Below are 14854 nucleotides of genomic sequence, written 5' to 3'. Positions count from 1 at the left end.
ACAGAGGTCTCTAGTACCTCTACAGAGGTTTTTTGTACATCTACAGAGGTTTCTAGTGCTTTTATTTTTGAGCTGTATCACTGTTACTAAGGGTCTGTTGCACTTCTACAGAGGGTTTATCGCACAGATACAGTTGTTCTGCAGGTACCCTACCATTTCTTTCCATACTAACAATCAGTCTCTTTTGGAATCACTGGTTGCTGCCACTCGCTGTTGTTGCTAGCCCCTATTCTCATTACCATTATTGCATAGGTAGCAGTATTCATATTCTAAATACGCTGTGTGCTATTAACTTCTCCTCAACAATGAATTACCTTTTTCTCTAATTAGCCTCCTGGGAGTTCTCGCTGACCACATGAATGCTGAGATTGTAGCCGGCACAGTGACCAACAAACAGGCTGCTATGGACTATGTGACATGGACCTACTTCTTTAGACGTCTTGTGCAGAATCCTACGTGAGTCTCTTTTACCGTTCGATGCCCAACTACTACTCTTCAACTAGTTCACCTCAACTAGTTTGCTTCAACTAGTCAGCTGTTTCTGTTTTCTCCCGTCTCTTTACCCACTATCTAGACCTAACATTGCCTAGAATACTATTTGTATTCACCTTTGTTATTAGCTAATCACTAGATACTCTATGTCAAATTTATCAACACCAAGTGCATGTGCCTTGAGAGTATGAACTAACCCTTTTATATAGACTTGTTAAGTATGTCACATGCACTGCGACAAAGGTCATCGAACCTACTCATAGATATGACGGCGTAATATCAACATGATGGACAAATACTAGTCATGTTTTGAGGCTGATAAACCTATAAGTGCTATATGTCTCATTACTCCGCCAGTTCGAGCACAATTACTGCACAAGTCTTAACTATAGGTTAATGTTTGTACAAGATGGAGACAAACATATTGTTTATATTCGCAATATCTGGTAAAGAGATTGATCTCTACACTGACAGTCAAATTAATTCTGACTGTATGTTACAAATGTATTTTCCATCAGTTTTGACAATTTGGTCAGTCGGTAGTGTCTAGACCAGCTGGAATGACTTCTCGACCTATTCCTCGTCTTTTTCGCAGCAACCATTGCTTGCAGTATCATTGCCTTCATCATAGTCTGTCAATATGGATGGACGGTGCTTTAGTGACGAAGCTACAAAAGTGTTTTTAAACTCCTCATAGGCAGCCTCATCTACCTCATCGGTCCTAGCGCAGCCATTTTCACTCTCTTTCGATTCCCAACCATATATTACTGGCTTCTTCATGACCAACTGTTGGAATGTCCTCATAGCCTCTTCCTCATCATAGACCACCTCTCTATTGTATACTTCCTCTGCGGGTTCATGCTGCTGCACCCCATTGCTCTCCTTTCTCTGTTCATATCTGCCGAGTCGCAGCGTCTGTTTCATAGTTCTCAATACTCTTTTTGGTGGAAATTCTGCACTTAATTTATTAGTATCTAAATGCTCCATATCTGTTAAATTGGATGTGTTTGCATCCACGCGCATCTGACACCTGCAGTCAAACATAATGCCTAATATAACAGCTGACACTCATATAATTGATTTTTTTAGAACATATAAATCTCCCAAGTGTTGCCTTCAAAAGGTGTTAGTCGTTTGTGGGCCGTATAGCATTACAGAGTCATTGTGTGAGTGAAGCAACCAGTAAATGGAAAGTACCAGACTGGTATTAGACAACTCCAAAGTGATCACAATAATCTTATATAGCAAATCTTCAAAGGAAAGGATAAATGCCAGACCTGGTAGCTTTAATATGCTTTCACAATACTGTTATTAGATATTGACACTACCTACATGTGTCCTTCATATCACAAGCATTTTGACAATTAAACCACATATTAGAAGATGGCAACAACTTTTGATGGGCAATCACCTACAGTTTAGTAGCTTCAAGAGACATGCTACTAAAAATGTATCACTCTATTGGATACAGTGGAAATGAATATGTCAAGATTTGGACTTGTACAGACCGCGTATGGTTGTGTCCTACTTACCTGCGTTTATATTTGCACTTGTACACAATAGTGGCAGCTATGAGAAGCACCAGGCAACATATGCTGGTCAATATCATATACACAAACACTTCACCTTTCTCCTCAATTATGTCACTTTTGGTTGAATTTATGATGAGTTTATCTCCACACCTGTAAATGCCATTTGAAGTCCATACAAAAGGAAACCAAGTAAAATCTCGTGTTATTCGGCTTACGTTTTGAACGAGATTTTTTTACTGATCACAAACATATCTATCACTACGATGATATGTCACTTCAAGAGTGATTTGAATAATGGCACTAGGTTTTCTTCTAATCCTGTTAGTAGGTCTTTTCTCCGTGTGAAGTTAATTCTATCATCAAAAAACAAGCTAGCTAATAGTGTCACTATGAATAAGCGTTGATGGAGACTCCAACGCTGACATAGGCAGCATATCTGACAAGGTGACACATCTGACAAGGTGGCACATCTGACAAGGTGGCTGCCTACTTACTCATAAAGGACCATGTACTTCATGGCACAAAAACGCAGTTAATACGATACGCAGTGTTCGAAATGGGGGTACGCAGGGGTATGGCGTACCCCTAAGAAGAATTAGTGGGGTACTCTCTAGGAGGCGTACCCCTTCATATAAGGTTGCTCATATCTTATTAAATGTGGTAAAATCGGAATGAAGTGAAATTATCACACAATGTTTTTTTTCCTTTTCTTTTCGAACTTATATTAGCTCGAGTTCTTTACACCGAAAACAGTGTGCGTTTTCGGGACGAAAAAATCATGCTACTGATCTTTAATTTCTTCAGTTAGTTTTTGCTATTATAGCAGATCAACTAGATTATTTTGTTAAAAACCTGAGAACCGATCAGTTTTTTATCAACCGCCACAATCGACGGGACCCTGTGTCGGCCGCCCCGTGGAATCCTCGAATAGCTTAAGATTGATCATTGCTTGGATTCTTCTCTTGTGTTTTGGATGGTAGTTTTGAATAAGTTCTTACTCATTATACTAGCTTCTTCATTGTTTCTTTCCATTCCTAATGAAAAGGCATGGGCCAATAGATAACTTAGACAGAGTAACAGATAACATAGATGAGTAAGAATTAGTGGCTGTCATGAATTTAGAGTCTGTATTTAAAAACATAGTGAGTGACCGAACTTATCATATAATAGTATTCATGGTGGTTTGGAGATGGGACTGTATTGTGTCTGAAGTCTGTGTGAAGTGTCCATAGGGTTTTTTGACTCACTCACATCACAACCTGGAGTCTCCATAATCATAGAGCACTCAGGTTGTGCAGCTAAGCCCACTTTTAATTTCTTACTGGACACAACACAGGGTTTTAAGTTATGGAAAACAGCATAATTTAGGGGTATTCACGCTAAAAAAATTTCCGGGGGAGTACCCACGAACCCCCTCTACTGAGAGGGCGCAGCGCTTCTCTCAGACTCACCCCGTGAGCGGCGAGCAGGGTCGTTGGCCCTGGACACCACTCTCCCGGCATGACGGAGAGTACACCCATGAATCTCTCTCCACTTCGGACACTGACGATACGATCGCCTATACATGGACATTTTCTAACTTATGATATAAAGTTCAAGCCAATCTTTGAGTCTAATTTTGAGTCTAAACTTTACATTGTCAACATGTTAAGTTTAAAGTTACTCAAACATTGCAGTTTCATAAAAATGTAGGTTTTAGAGCTAAATTTTAAACAAGCAATTTAAAAAAGTCTGAAACTTGAAATAGATGAAAAATATGCAAGCTAAATTAATTTGAACTCTGCCTAGTCGAAATTAGAGAGTTGTTTTACGATAGCTACTTTCTTTACCTTTACTCTTCTCTTTACACTTATCATTTCTTTTATATCGTGACATTGAATCCATGTTAGTTCTAACAAACAGCGTAACAGTCAAACCCCAACTTAGGAAGTTAATGCTTTCCAATATTAGTTTTGAGTGCTGTAGCTGTCAGTCACTGAGACAAGTAGTCTTACAAGAATGCTTTGTGCTTTTTTATACATATACCAATATAATAATGATATTGATACATATATCAATATAATAATGATATTGATACATATACCAATATAATAATGATATTTATACATATACCAATATAATAATGATATTTATACATATACCAATATAATAATGATATTGATACATATCCAATATAATAATGATATTTATACATATACCAATATAATAATGATATTGATACATATACCAATATAATAATGATATTTATACATATACCAATATAATAATGATATTGATACATATATCAATATAATAATGATATTTATACATATACCAATATAATAATGATATTTATACATATACCAATATAATAATGATATTTATACATATACCAATATAATAATGATATTGATACATATACCAATATAATAATGATATTGATACATATACCAATATAATAATGATATTAATGTATATACGAATATAACAATGGTATTTATATGTATACCAATATAATAATGATATTTTGTTTTTGTTCAATGAATTCTTGCATCACACATATAGAAAATTTTAAAAATTGTTTGCAAACATTCGCTATTCTCCAAAGAGATCTGTTTACGGTTTCTCTACTTTCACGAATAAGAACTTTTAACGGACATGTTTTAGTTAATATAGTTCAAACAATCAGCGTATTTATATATATATTTTTTATTTTATTATATATATTATCTAAGTATAATTATATTATACTTGTAATACTTATAATTATTATCGATATTTTGTAAAAATCATGAATCTCTTTCTCTATTTTCACGACTTGAAAATTTTGATACAAACTGGTATTTGATAGCAATTACACAAAAATATTATTTAAACCTGAAGTTGAAATTTTATCTTGTTCTGTTAATGTAACAAAAGTTTCCTGTCAGTTAACCCTTATTGGAGTTAAATACAATATGTAATGAGGAATAAAAGGAGATTTATCTTTTACATATTTTCTTTATATATTACTTCCTGTCTATTAACTAGTTTCTGCCTCTTTCTTTTGCTTTACGTCACTTATGCTTTCTCTTTCACAATAAGTCCTAGGCAATTCCACAGATTTTCTAAAGAGTTGATCACAAAAATTTATATTTTCTGCTGTTTTATTAGCAGAAAAACATTGCCTTCATTTTGTCAACGATACTATTCCTTATTTTGGGATTATAAAAGTGAAAAAAAGGCGTGAAGCTCTGTTTGATAATATTTGGGCACTTTGGAAGCAGACTATGTGAAGGAGAACTGTATACATTTGTACTTTAAACATGTTATGCTTGAAGTTTGTTTGATTTGTTTAGACAAACATGTATGTTGAAGTGATATCTGACATCTAGCTGAATAGCAGTTTGTCAGATGCGCTCCTTGACTGATAGTATTTTGCTTTTCAATTTTCCATAAGCTGTTGAGTACAGGTGAAAGACTGTTAAAATATCAGGAATGGTTCAAAAATATATTGTAAAACATTTGAACAGTTTAGCACTCACTTTAATTTGTCTACCGCAACATAACTTCTCCTCTATAGATACTGTTATTGTTCATACTGTCGCGTTATGCAAGTTTGATTGTTTGGGTCATGCAAAAGAAGCCGAGATACTCTGCCAATGTTTGCATACGCATGCCTTCGTTTCTTAGTTTGTTTTAGTTGATTTCTAGTTCCCGTTAAATTTCCAGTCAGTTTCCCTTCAGTTTCCCTTCAGGACTGCAGGTGAATGGCACTCAGTATGACCTAGCATCATACATATATTATAGATCTATAATACTTACTTTATACAAGACTACTGGATGCCCGGCATTGCAAGGGTACTAACACATTTTTGCATAGAACTTTTATTTTAATTATCATTTACATTATTTACCATTGTAGCTTTTAAATGAATATATTTGTTTATTTTTGTGTGTGTTCAACCAATGTGCAACTCAAATATTTGAAAGCTCGAGACAAAACAGATACTTGAAAAACGTTTCATACTTCTCATGCTACACATTCACTCAAGGCCTATAATAGCTTATAAACAGTGTCAGGTAATTTAGTTGCTTTTAACTAAGTTTCTTGACCCAATGAATTTGAGTAACTTAAGCTAGTAACTTAAACTAATATTTTAATCTTAGCGTGTCTGTCCACAGCCAGCTAAAAGAGTTGTCTGTCCACAGCCAGCTAAAAGAGTTGTCTGTCCACAGCCAGCTATAAGAGTTGTCTGTCCACAGCCAGCTAAAAGAGTTCTCTGTCCACAGCCAGCTAAAAGAGTTGTCTGTCCACAGCCAGCTAAAAGAGTTGTCTGTCCACAGCCAGCTATAAGAGTTGTCTGTCCACAGCCAGCTAAAAGAGTTAGAAAAATATATTGAACCCGTATATTTGGATGCACCTTTGCGTTGCGTAGCCAAGCGCGCTACCATTAATACGAACGACGACGAATACGGTTATACGAACGACGACAGGCAGACAAACACTTGATTTTACATATATATATATATATATATACATTTATATATATATATATATTTAAAGACTATTTAAAAGGTAATTGTTTCCAGAATATCAGCTACACTTTAAATGCTGGATAACTTGGAGACAGGGGGAGAAAACCTACCTTGAGACGTTGAATGTTGTCTGTTCTGTTTGATTTTTCCTTGCTGCTGTCGTCACTGTTATTTGACCAGTTGACATTCTGGTGGTCTATGGACTTGCGCTAAAAGTACATCAACTATTCAAGAACTGTGTATTTAATCAACTTACATACCTCCTACATCGTTTATTCTCCAACACAACTTGTGTTCTAATCAGAACTCCACACAAATTTACTATGGTTACTGTATACTTCCTGTCCACCTTGTATCTTGATGACCATATGATGCATTAATTCTTGATTTCTCAACCTATTCTAACAGCACATTTTCATAGCCAGAATCTATTCAAGCAGTTAGTCTGGTGTTAAAGGCCTTGTCGACTATTTTTAGGTTAAATCACCTATTTTTACCATGTTGTTAAGCGGAGTCGTGCATGTAAAATCGTCATATTTCTGGTCATTTGGAGCATCAACTTTCTTGTAACTGATTGGAATGTCCTTTATTGTTTGGCTACGGCTTGAAAAACAACTACGGTTTCAACCAATCAGTTGATGACTTTTATAAAAAATTGTTTTAGTGCTTAGTGTAGGAGGTTCGAAAGCGGAACCTTTTACGTAGAACTATCTGTCACAAATTGTTTGCTGAATGTCTCAGACATAGAACTATCTGACAAACTGTTTGCTGAATGTCTCAGACATAGAACTATCTGTCACAAACTGTTTGCTGAATGTCTCAGACATAGAACTATCTGACACAAACTGTTTACTGAATGTCTCAGTTACTCTATTTAAGCTAAATAGAAGCTTCAGTTATTCTAAAGCTAGGTAGATCACTGCTGAGTCAGATAAAGCACTACCTTCTTTTGCCTCTTCTTTAATCATTTCTAATAAAATAGCATTCATTCAAACACTTTGTAGTTTCCTAAAATGTAAAGTACTCTAGCAATGGGTGGGCGAGTTTGTCTATGAAGTTCCTCTAATGGTGCCTGCGCTAATTCACCACTGAACTATTCTGCACATATTGGAGCTACTGAACTGTTCTGCACATATTGGAGCGACTGATCATTACTTTAAAGGTTGACTTGCAACAAAATTCACATTACAGTTATTTGGTATCAAAAGATTCGCCATGTCTTACTCTGTTGTGTGAAAGGTGCCAAATATGTGGAAATGTGATTAAAAGCTCTTAGAAGCTTAAAAACAAAAAGCCGCCGTAGATTGGAATCTCTTGATTTCGATGACGTATCCGCGCCGTTTGGTTATTGTCTTGTCACGTGATGTTCTCGCGTGAATTGAAAGGCCAATAAAAAGCTCAATATCAAACTTATCGTAGCAATATTTTATGACAAACACTTCGGGTTTTACCTAAGACCCCGTATCAAATATAGATGCTCGCTACTTTACAGTTTCGGCTTGGCCATTCCGTTCGACAATTCATGTCTGAGTTGCGATCATAAAAAATGTCAAATTCTGAAGAGTTAAGACCCTGGCGTTTCGAGTCTGACACTCTATCTGAAGAAGATCCTCAACAGAATCAAACCTCCCAGCAAGTAAGCACCGCCACTAGCCAGCTCTTATGTGCCAAGCTAGCTAGTAGTAATAGTTTTAGCTTGAGAGTGATAGAACGAATATTATTATTATTTACATGCATATGATTTTAATGATGATAGTTATCGCTTCATATTGCGAAAAAATAATTACAGATTTTTCTCGAATGACAACATTAACAATTTTAATATTTAAATGTAGTGCTGCACCGATATACTGTTGGATAACATCGACCTGATGTATTATGGCATGGTAGCTATGGTTGCATAGACATAGCTGTTCATTTCTTTAGGAGCTAATACCACCGGCTACAGAGTGGTGTGTCTGCAAGCGCTGTCAAGACATGCCATCTCTTTCTGAATGTTTGTGCTGCCATGATGCTGAGTTTGCACATTGTCTCCATGACCGCGGGGAGCATGAATGCCTGTGTATGCATCCTGGTGTGGACAAACTTGTGGCGCCTGCACCTCTTGAGTTGGAGTGGAATAATTACCTGCGATATCATAGTGAGTTGGATTTTCATTTAATTCCAATAACACCAAAGCTATGCTAATGTGTCATGCATTATCTACAATTCTTGTGTTACACATTTAATGCATCGGTTGAACACACATATTCTGAACTCGTGGAACACAAGGAGAATTGTTATATTTGGCTTGTACACTTACTACAGTAGAGAGTGTATTAGTTTTATGATTTTATTATATGAAGATCGAGATTATTTTGATGATCAGCAATTATTGTTTTTCAATAATTGTTTTGGTAGATAATCTATTCCCATTTGGAGAGCCATCGCCAAATGCTCGGAAAAGGTTGTGTGCATACCGCAATCTTGTGTTTTGGTTTATGCCGCAAATCTTGTTTGCAAGTCTGCAAACTCTTCTTCATCATCCGTTGGTGGGAAAAGAGCCTGAATCTTAGACACCAAGCAGGCAGGTAGAGGCCGTCGCTCACCGCGACGAATTTGCGGCATAAGCCAAAACACAAGCTTGCGGTATGCACATAACCTTTGTAACAACATCCGTTGTAATGGACCTCACTCTCAGGCCGTGGGAAATTAGATCGGACTGGCATCGCTTGAAGCCTTCCAGCTCCATGGCGTTAGAGCTGGTGGTCTCCGTTGACTGCAAAGTAAAAAAGTTACGACCAACAATCACTTTCACATTATTTGAATGAATTATTTAGCTAGATCAGCAACTTCGTGTTTATGTATAAATAACTACTAAAAAATTTCGGTTTTTGTCAGGCTGTGAAGTAAAAACTGTCAAAGTTTTACCTTGACAAGATGGCTGCTAACTATTAAACCGCAGCTCTGATCCATCATAGTGTAGGCCCGTATAGTGTGCAATGCACTGGACTATCACATCTACTGTCATCTGCCAAATTAAGCTCCCAATCGATTGCTGCCATCAGTCCCTCGTTATGCAGGGTGTACTGCTCAGCAATACACTGTAAAATATTGTAAAACTTCATTATACAAGATTAATTTGTATCATTATCATTAGTCTGAGAATGTAGAATCCTCCCCCTTTTTGTGTTATATTATGATGGAGAATCAGAATTTCAAATTATAATATATTTCGCTTGAAGGATGATATATTTTCATTTCAAGAAAAAAATTGTTTCTAAATGTCGTTATTCAATTAGTGTGCCTAGCTTTTACTCACATTTTCCAAGTTTATGGGTAAATATTAACACTCACACCATGTAAGTATTCTCTTTGTTGGTAGAGGCAAACGCTGTGGCTTGGTATCGCGATGTTCAGGAGCTACAGAAAACGGAGGTTCTGCGTAAGGCATCCGCCAGAAAAGAGTGATGCAGCTGCCAGCAGGGGGTTGATGACGTGAGCTCTGTTCACCCTGGCAGTTGTTTCCCAAGTGTACGATTGGTGACAGGAGGCACATGTAACCTTGAACTCTACCCTTCCACCTTCTCGCACCATCGTGAATGAGCAGGGGAGGGCGCAGGCGTGACAGTGAAATAGTCGCTGGAGTGCTGTCACACTTACTATTATTTTCTCCTCTTTGAAGGAGAGTTCGGGTCTGAAATCACAACACAATAGTTGACTTGCAATGAGATTTGTACAACATCATTTCCTGTTATTATATCATATTTGCTTGATCAGAAAAAGAATAAATATATAGCCTAGCCATGCAATCATGACACAGATTTTACAAAACCTTATCAGAATCCATGATATTGTAAACATAAAAATGTGAGTAATAACTCTGGATATTCTTTATATTTTGTCAAGTTTGGTTAGGTTCAGCTCTATCTTACATGTAATTGGAGAGCGTTTGACGCTGGCCAACATAGCGCTCAAACTCTTCCCAGTCTTCAGTGGTTGGCACAAACTCTTCATCATCTAATACTAATAATAATCATCTAATAATACTAATATGCTATTAACGATGATGCTAGAAAATGACAATAACTATTTTATATAACATATCTATAAGTGAGTGGGGTTAAGAAATTTGGCGAAATTAATCGTGAAACTTATAACACTATTTTATCAATTATAGATTAATATATTACGTTTTACAGATAGATATGCAGTATGAATTAGTTTTGTTATTATAATAAGAATAATACACATAATTAAAAAGATAAAATACTAATAATATCATATTACAATTAAATGACATTAATATTGTAATATTAAATATAGATTAATACAGTAGTATTAGAATAATACTAGAAAATAACCCGAGTTACTACTACTAATACAAGTGGTTCATAAAATAAATTACTCACGTGCTTTGGTGGTATGTGGAGTATGCAAACAGGTTAGAAAACATGTCGTCTTTGAAATGGCGAAAACAAAGGTAAGAGTAAGCAGGCGAATAAATAAAGTTTGTCACATCCAGCCTCACCCAGTTGCTCCACGCCCGGTGAAGGTCTGGTCTTTTCTCTGCTCTTGGCTATGAAAAAAGGTGCTTCTCAGCTTGCCATCTACACAAACACGATGTGGCGCGTTAGAGATTATGACGAATTGAAATTAACGAGTTTAATACGAGAAAGCGTATCTGTTTTTTGCGATAGATCAAACTTGAACTGAAACTAACGTTATCTGATCATGTGACTTACAACTCTCGCCATATTGCGCGAACAACTTCTACAGCATTTATCGAGCATCATAGCGGACCAAAAGGCTCATCATTTTTATCAGAGGATGATATGCAATCGTTCAAGCTAAGTTTAAAAAATTAAACATATTTTTATGCTATGTTTTGAGATATCAGTGCTCAAAGTTGCAGCATTTCGATGCCGATAAAATAGACGCGTAAGAACAATAGACATGGTTTTTATCGCGAGCGCGAAGTATATTTGTGAAAATATTTCGACGAATAAGGATGCATGAAAGTGTAAACATAAACCATCTGGCACACATACGTCACATTTTAGCCGTTTTGGAAAACGAATCCAAACTAGGGCGGTCTCGTGTCGCTGCGATTTTCTGTTCGTTTTTGAGCTTTTAAGAGCTTTTAATCACATTCCCACATATTTGGCACTTACCACACAACAAAGTAAGACATGGCGAATCTTTTGATACCAAATAACTGTAATGTGAATTTTATTGCAAGTCAACCTTTAAAAACATTGTGATGGGTTAGAGCATTTCGGAAATATGACTGGTATTTTGTAAACAATAATGAACCATTTTTATACATAATCAAACAAGTGGGCGAGAGCATAGCTGTTTTTTGAGTTGATGTCCAATATGCATTTAGAACTAATGCTTCTACCTAAAATCTGAGGATTCCACATGACTTTGGCACGAATAGATTACTTCACCATAACTTTGCTCAACAGGCCTGTTACTCGTACAGAGCATAGTTGTTCAGATTAGTAATGAACGACTTGATGTTTTTAATAAAGCTGCCTGTTTTACGGATTTTACCTGAATCTGGTTTTTAGGGTTTCTGAGATAAAATTTAGGATAACCTAAGGAACAGCTTTGCTACTCCAATAGTTGTCGCAGGTTATGACCACATGCTGTATAAGGTGTCAGACTTTACTAGACGTGTGATATGTTGTGTTAGATATCTGAGTTTACTAGGCATGTAATATGCTATGCCAGGTGTCAAAGTTTACTAGACTTGTGATGTGCTGTGTCAGACTTTTATAGGCGTTTGATATGTTGTGTCAGGTGTCAGACTTTACTAGACTTGTGATATGTTGTGTCAGGTGTCAGACTTTACTAGGCATGGGATCTGTTGTCAGCATTAAACCATAACTGTCACATACAACTTTTATCATATTTACTAGGTAAGTCAGAAAGCTGATTCCGATTTTGGACTCAAACTAAAGATTAGTCCACTAACTTTCAGAGTAATGAAGGCTTTTTTACAGTGTTTTAATATCGGTCTCGAAAACAACACGATCAGCACAACAAGCTCCGCCCATAAATACGTGATGTGACCTAGCTTTTTAGGAACAGAAGTTACGTAGGGATGTTTAGACCAATTTAGAATAATAGAGATGGGTGTTTTAAAATCCTTTAATATCTAAATTCAGCCTTAAATATAATCTCAGTCTTTTCTGAAAGGTAGATTAGCTATTTAACATTGCATATTTAAAAAAGCGCGATAACAACGCCAGCTTGTGATAAAACCGCGGTTTTTGAGCTCATTTTTCTCGGTGTCCAGCCTATTTAAACATCATGTAACAAGCTACGAGCAATTTTAAATAGTTTATATACCTTTCATAAAAAACTGCGATTATTTTACAGGCTGGATTTAGATAATAACGGGGTTTAAGACACCCATCTCTATTCTTGTAAATCGGACTAAACATTCCTAACTTCCGTTCCTGAAAAAGCTAGGTTTCGTCACATATTTATGGGCGTAGCTTGTAATGCCGATTGTGTTGTTTTCGAAACGGATATTGAAACGCTTTAAAAAGGTTAAATGACTTTGAAGGTTAGTGGACCAATCTTTATTTTGAGTACAAAATCGGAATCAGCGTGGCTGATTTACATAGAAACTACGATAAAAGTTGTATGTGACAGTTATGGTTTAAGCTTATTGTGATTCTAGTGCTTTCATGCAAATTATATTTCTCTAACCTCATTGCAAGCACAATCAACGGGAAACACTGCAATTTGTTGCTAAGCTTGCATATACTTTTTTCTGACTTGAAATCACAGGTTGTTTCTTTATTGGGATGGTTACTTCATATACATGTATTACAAGTTGTTTACAAACATTCTAACTGCATAATTGTTACTTGATTTTGAGAAAATCTCCTTCTCTCACTGCCTCCTTCCCTCCCTCTCTCTCTCTTTCTCTCTCTCTCTCCCTCTCTCCCTCCCTCTCTCGCCCCCTCCCTCTCTTTCCCCCTCCTTCTCTCTCCCCTCCCTCTCTCTCTCTAATCTAGACAAACCAAAGCAAATCTGACTGATGTGTTTTTAAAATATTGTGAACTCTCTGCCATGAATAAATTATGCAGTAACATTTGAAATAAACCCAACTTGTTATTCACATCCATCCCCTATTCAAATATTGAAATTCATAAGAAATGTACTCACAAGTGTTGATTGGATAGGACTACCTCATGCGGCTGTCATATCTCTAGCGTTCTTGAATCTCTGATGCTCCTCCTCTCATGTTGTCAATTTTTAAGACTTAGCTCTATTATATTCTGTTGTTGGTTTTAATTCCCATGCGAGAACAGAGTTTCAATTTATGTCTTTCTGAATTGATTAAAGTGAAAAACACCGCATTATGATTGAGAGAAGCAGTCGTGAAGGAGCTGTGAATGTCTTTGTATTATTATTGATTGCTTTCACGTCCACGCCATGGCAGTCTTCACTTTGAAGGGATGTCATCACCTTGTAAATTATCTTATTGCACATACTCCGCTAGGCATTCTTTATCGTTTATTTGCCATATTTAACAAAAGCAACTCTCGATTATGATATCAGCTTTGCTGAACTTTTTCTTACCGTATTGAACTTTTTGCGTTGGTCCGAGTTCGTGTACCAGCTTCTAAGCATGCGAGCATCTTTTGGTAAATCTGTCTTTTTTTGATTTCTTATTCTGCATTTTCTACCCAAGTATCCAATTTCATGTAATTTGTGATTTATGCTGAAGACAGATAGTTCTCTTGTGCAGAATGACTACAGATTTTATGTAGGGGATGGTAACTCCTTGATTTGTGTGTTAAGAGGTTTGTATGAAGAGTTACCAAACAACAAAGAATGCTGAAACTAATGCATCTTTTAAAATCATAATGATAACAGCTGTTGTGATATGTATGCTCAGCGTTGTGATGTGTGTGCTCAGCGTTGTGATATGTATGCTCAGCGTTGTGATGTGTGTGCTCAGTGTTGTGATGTGTATGCTCAGCGTTGTGATGTGTGTGCTCAGCGTTGTGATGTGTGTGCTCAGCGTTGTGATATGTGTGCTCAGCGCTGTGATGTGTGTGCTCAGCGTTGTGATATGTGTGCTCAGCATTGTGATGTGTGTGCTCAGCGTTGTGATGTGTGCTCAGCGTTGTGATATGTGCTCAGCGTTGTGATGTGTGTGCTCAGCGTTGTGATGTGTGTGCTCAGCGTTGTGATATGTATGCTCAGCATTGTGATGTGTGTGCTCAGCGTTGTGATATGTGTGCTCAGCGTTGTGATATGTGTGCTCAGCGTTGTGATGTGTATGTTCAGCGTTGTGATATGTGTGCTCAGCGTTGTGATGTGTA

General features: G+C 36.7%; 1 protein-coding gene across 1 annotated transcript in view; it reads left to right on the top strand.

Moving 5' to 3' along the window:
• The window catches only part of LOC137405400 (activating signal cointegrator 1 complex subunit 3-like), a 242727-nt gene that overhangs the window by 48592 nt on the left and 179281 nt on the right, over window positions 1–14854 (top strand). The window contains exon 28 of the mRNA XM_068091649.1: window positions 331–456. Coding sequence (XP_067947750.1) covers window positions 331–456 — 126 coding nt within the window. The remainder of the gene's footprint in view (window positions 1–330; window positions 457–14854) is intronic.

The sequence above is a fragment of the Watersipora subatra genome, chromosome 9 (genome assembly GCF_963576615.1).
Source record: "Watersipora subatra chromosome 9, tzWatSuba1.1, whole genome shotgun sequence".
Classification (NCBI taxonomy): domain Eukaryota; kingdom Metazoa; phylum Bryozoa; class Gymnolaemata; order Cheilostomatida; family Watersiporidae; genus Watersipora; species Watersipora subatra.
Note: the sequence above shows the minus strand (reverse complement) of the source record. Positions and strands in the feature narration are given on the sequence as shown.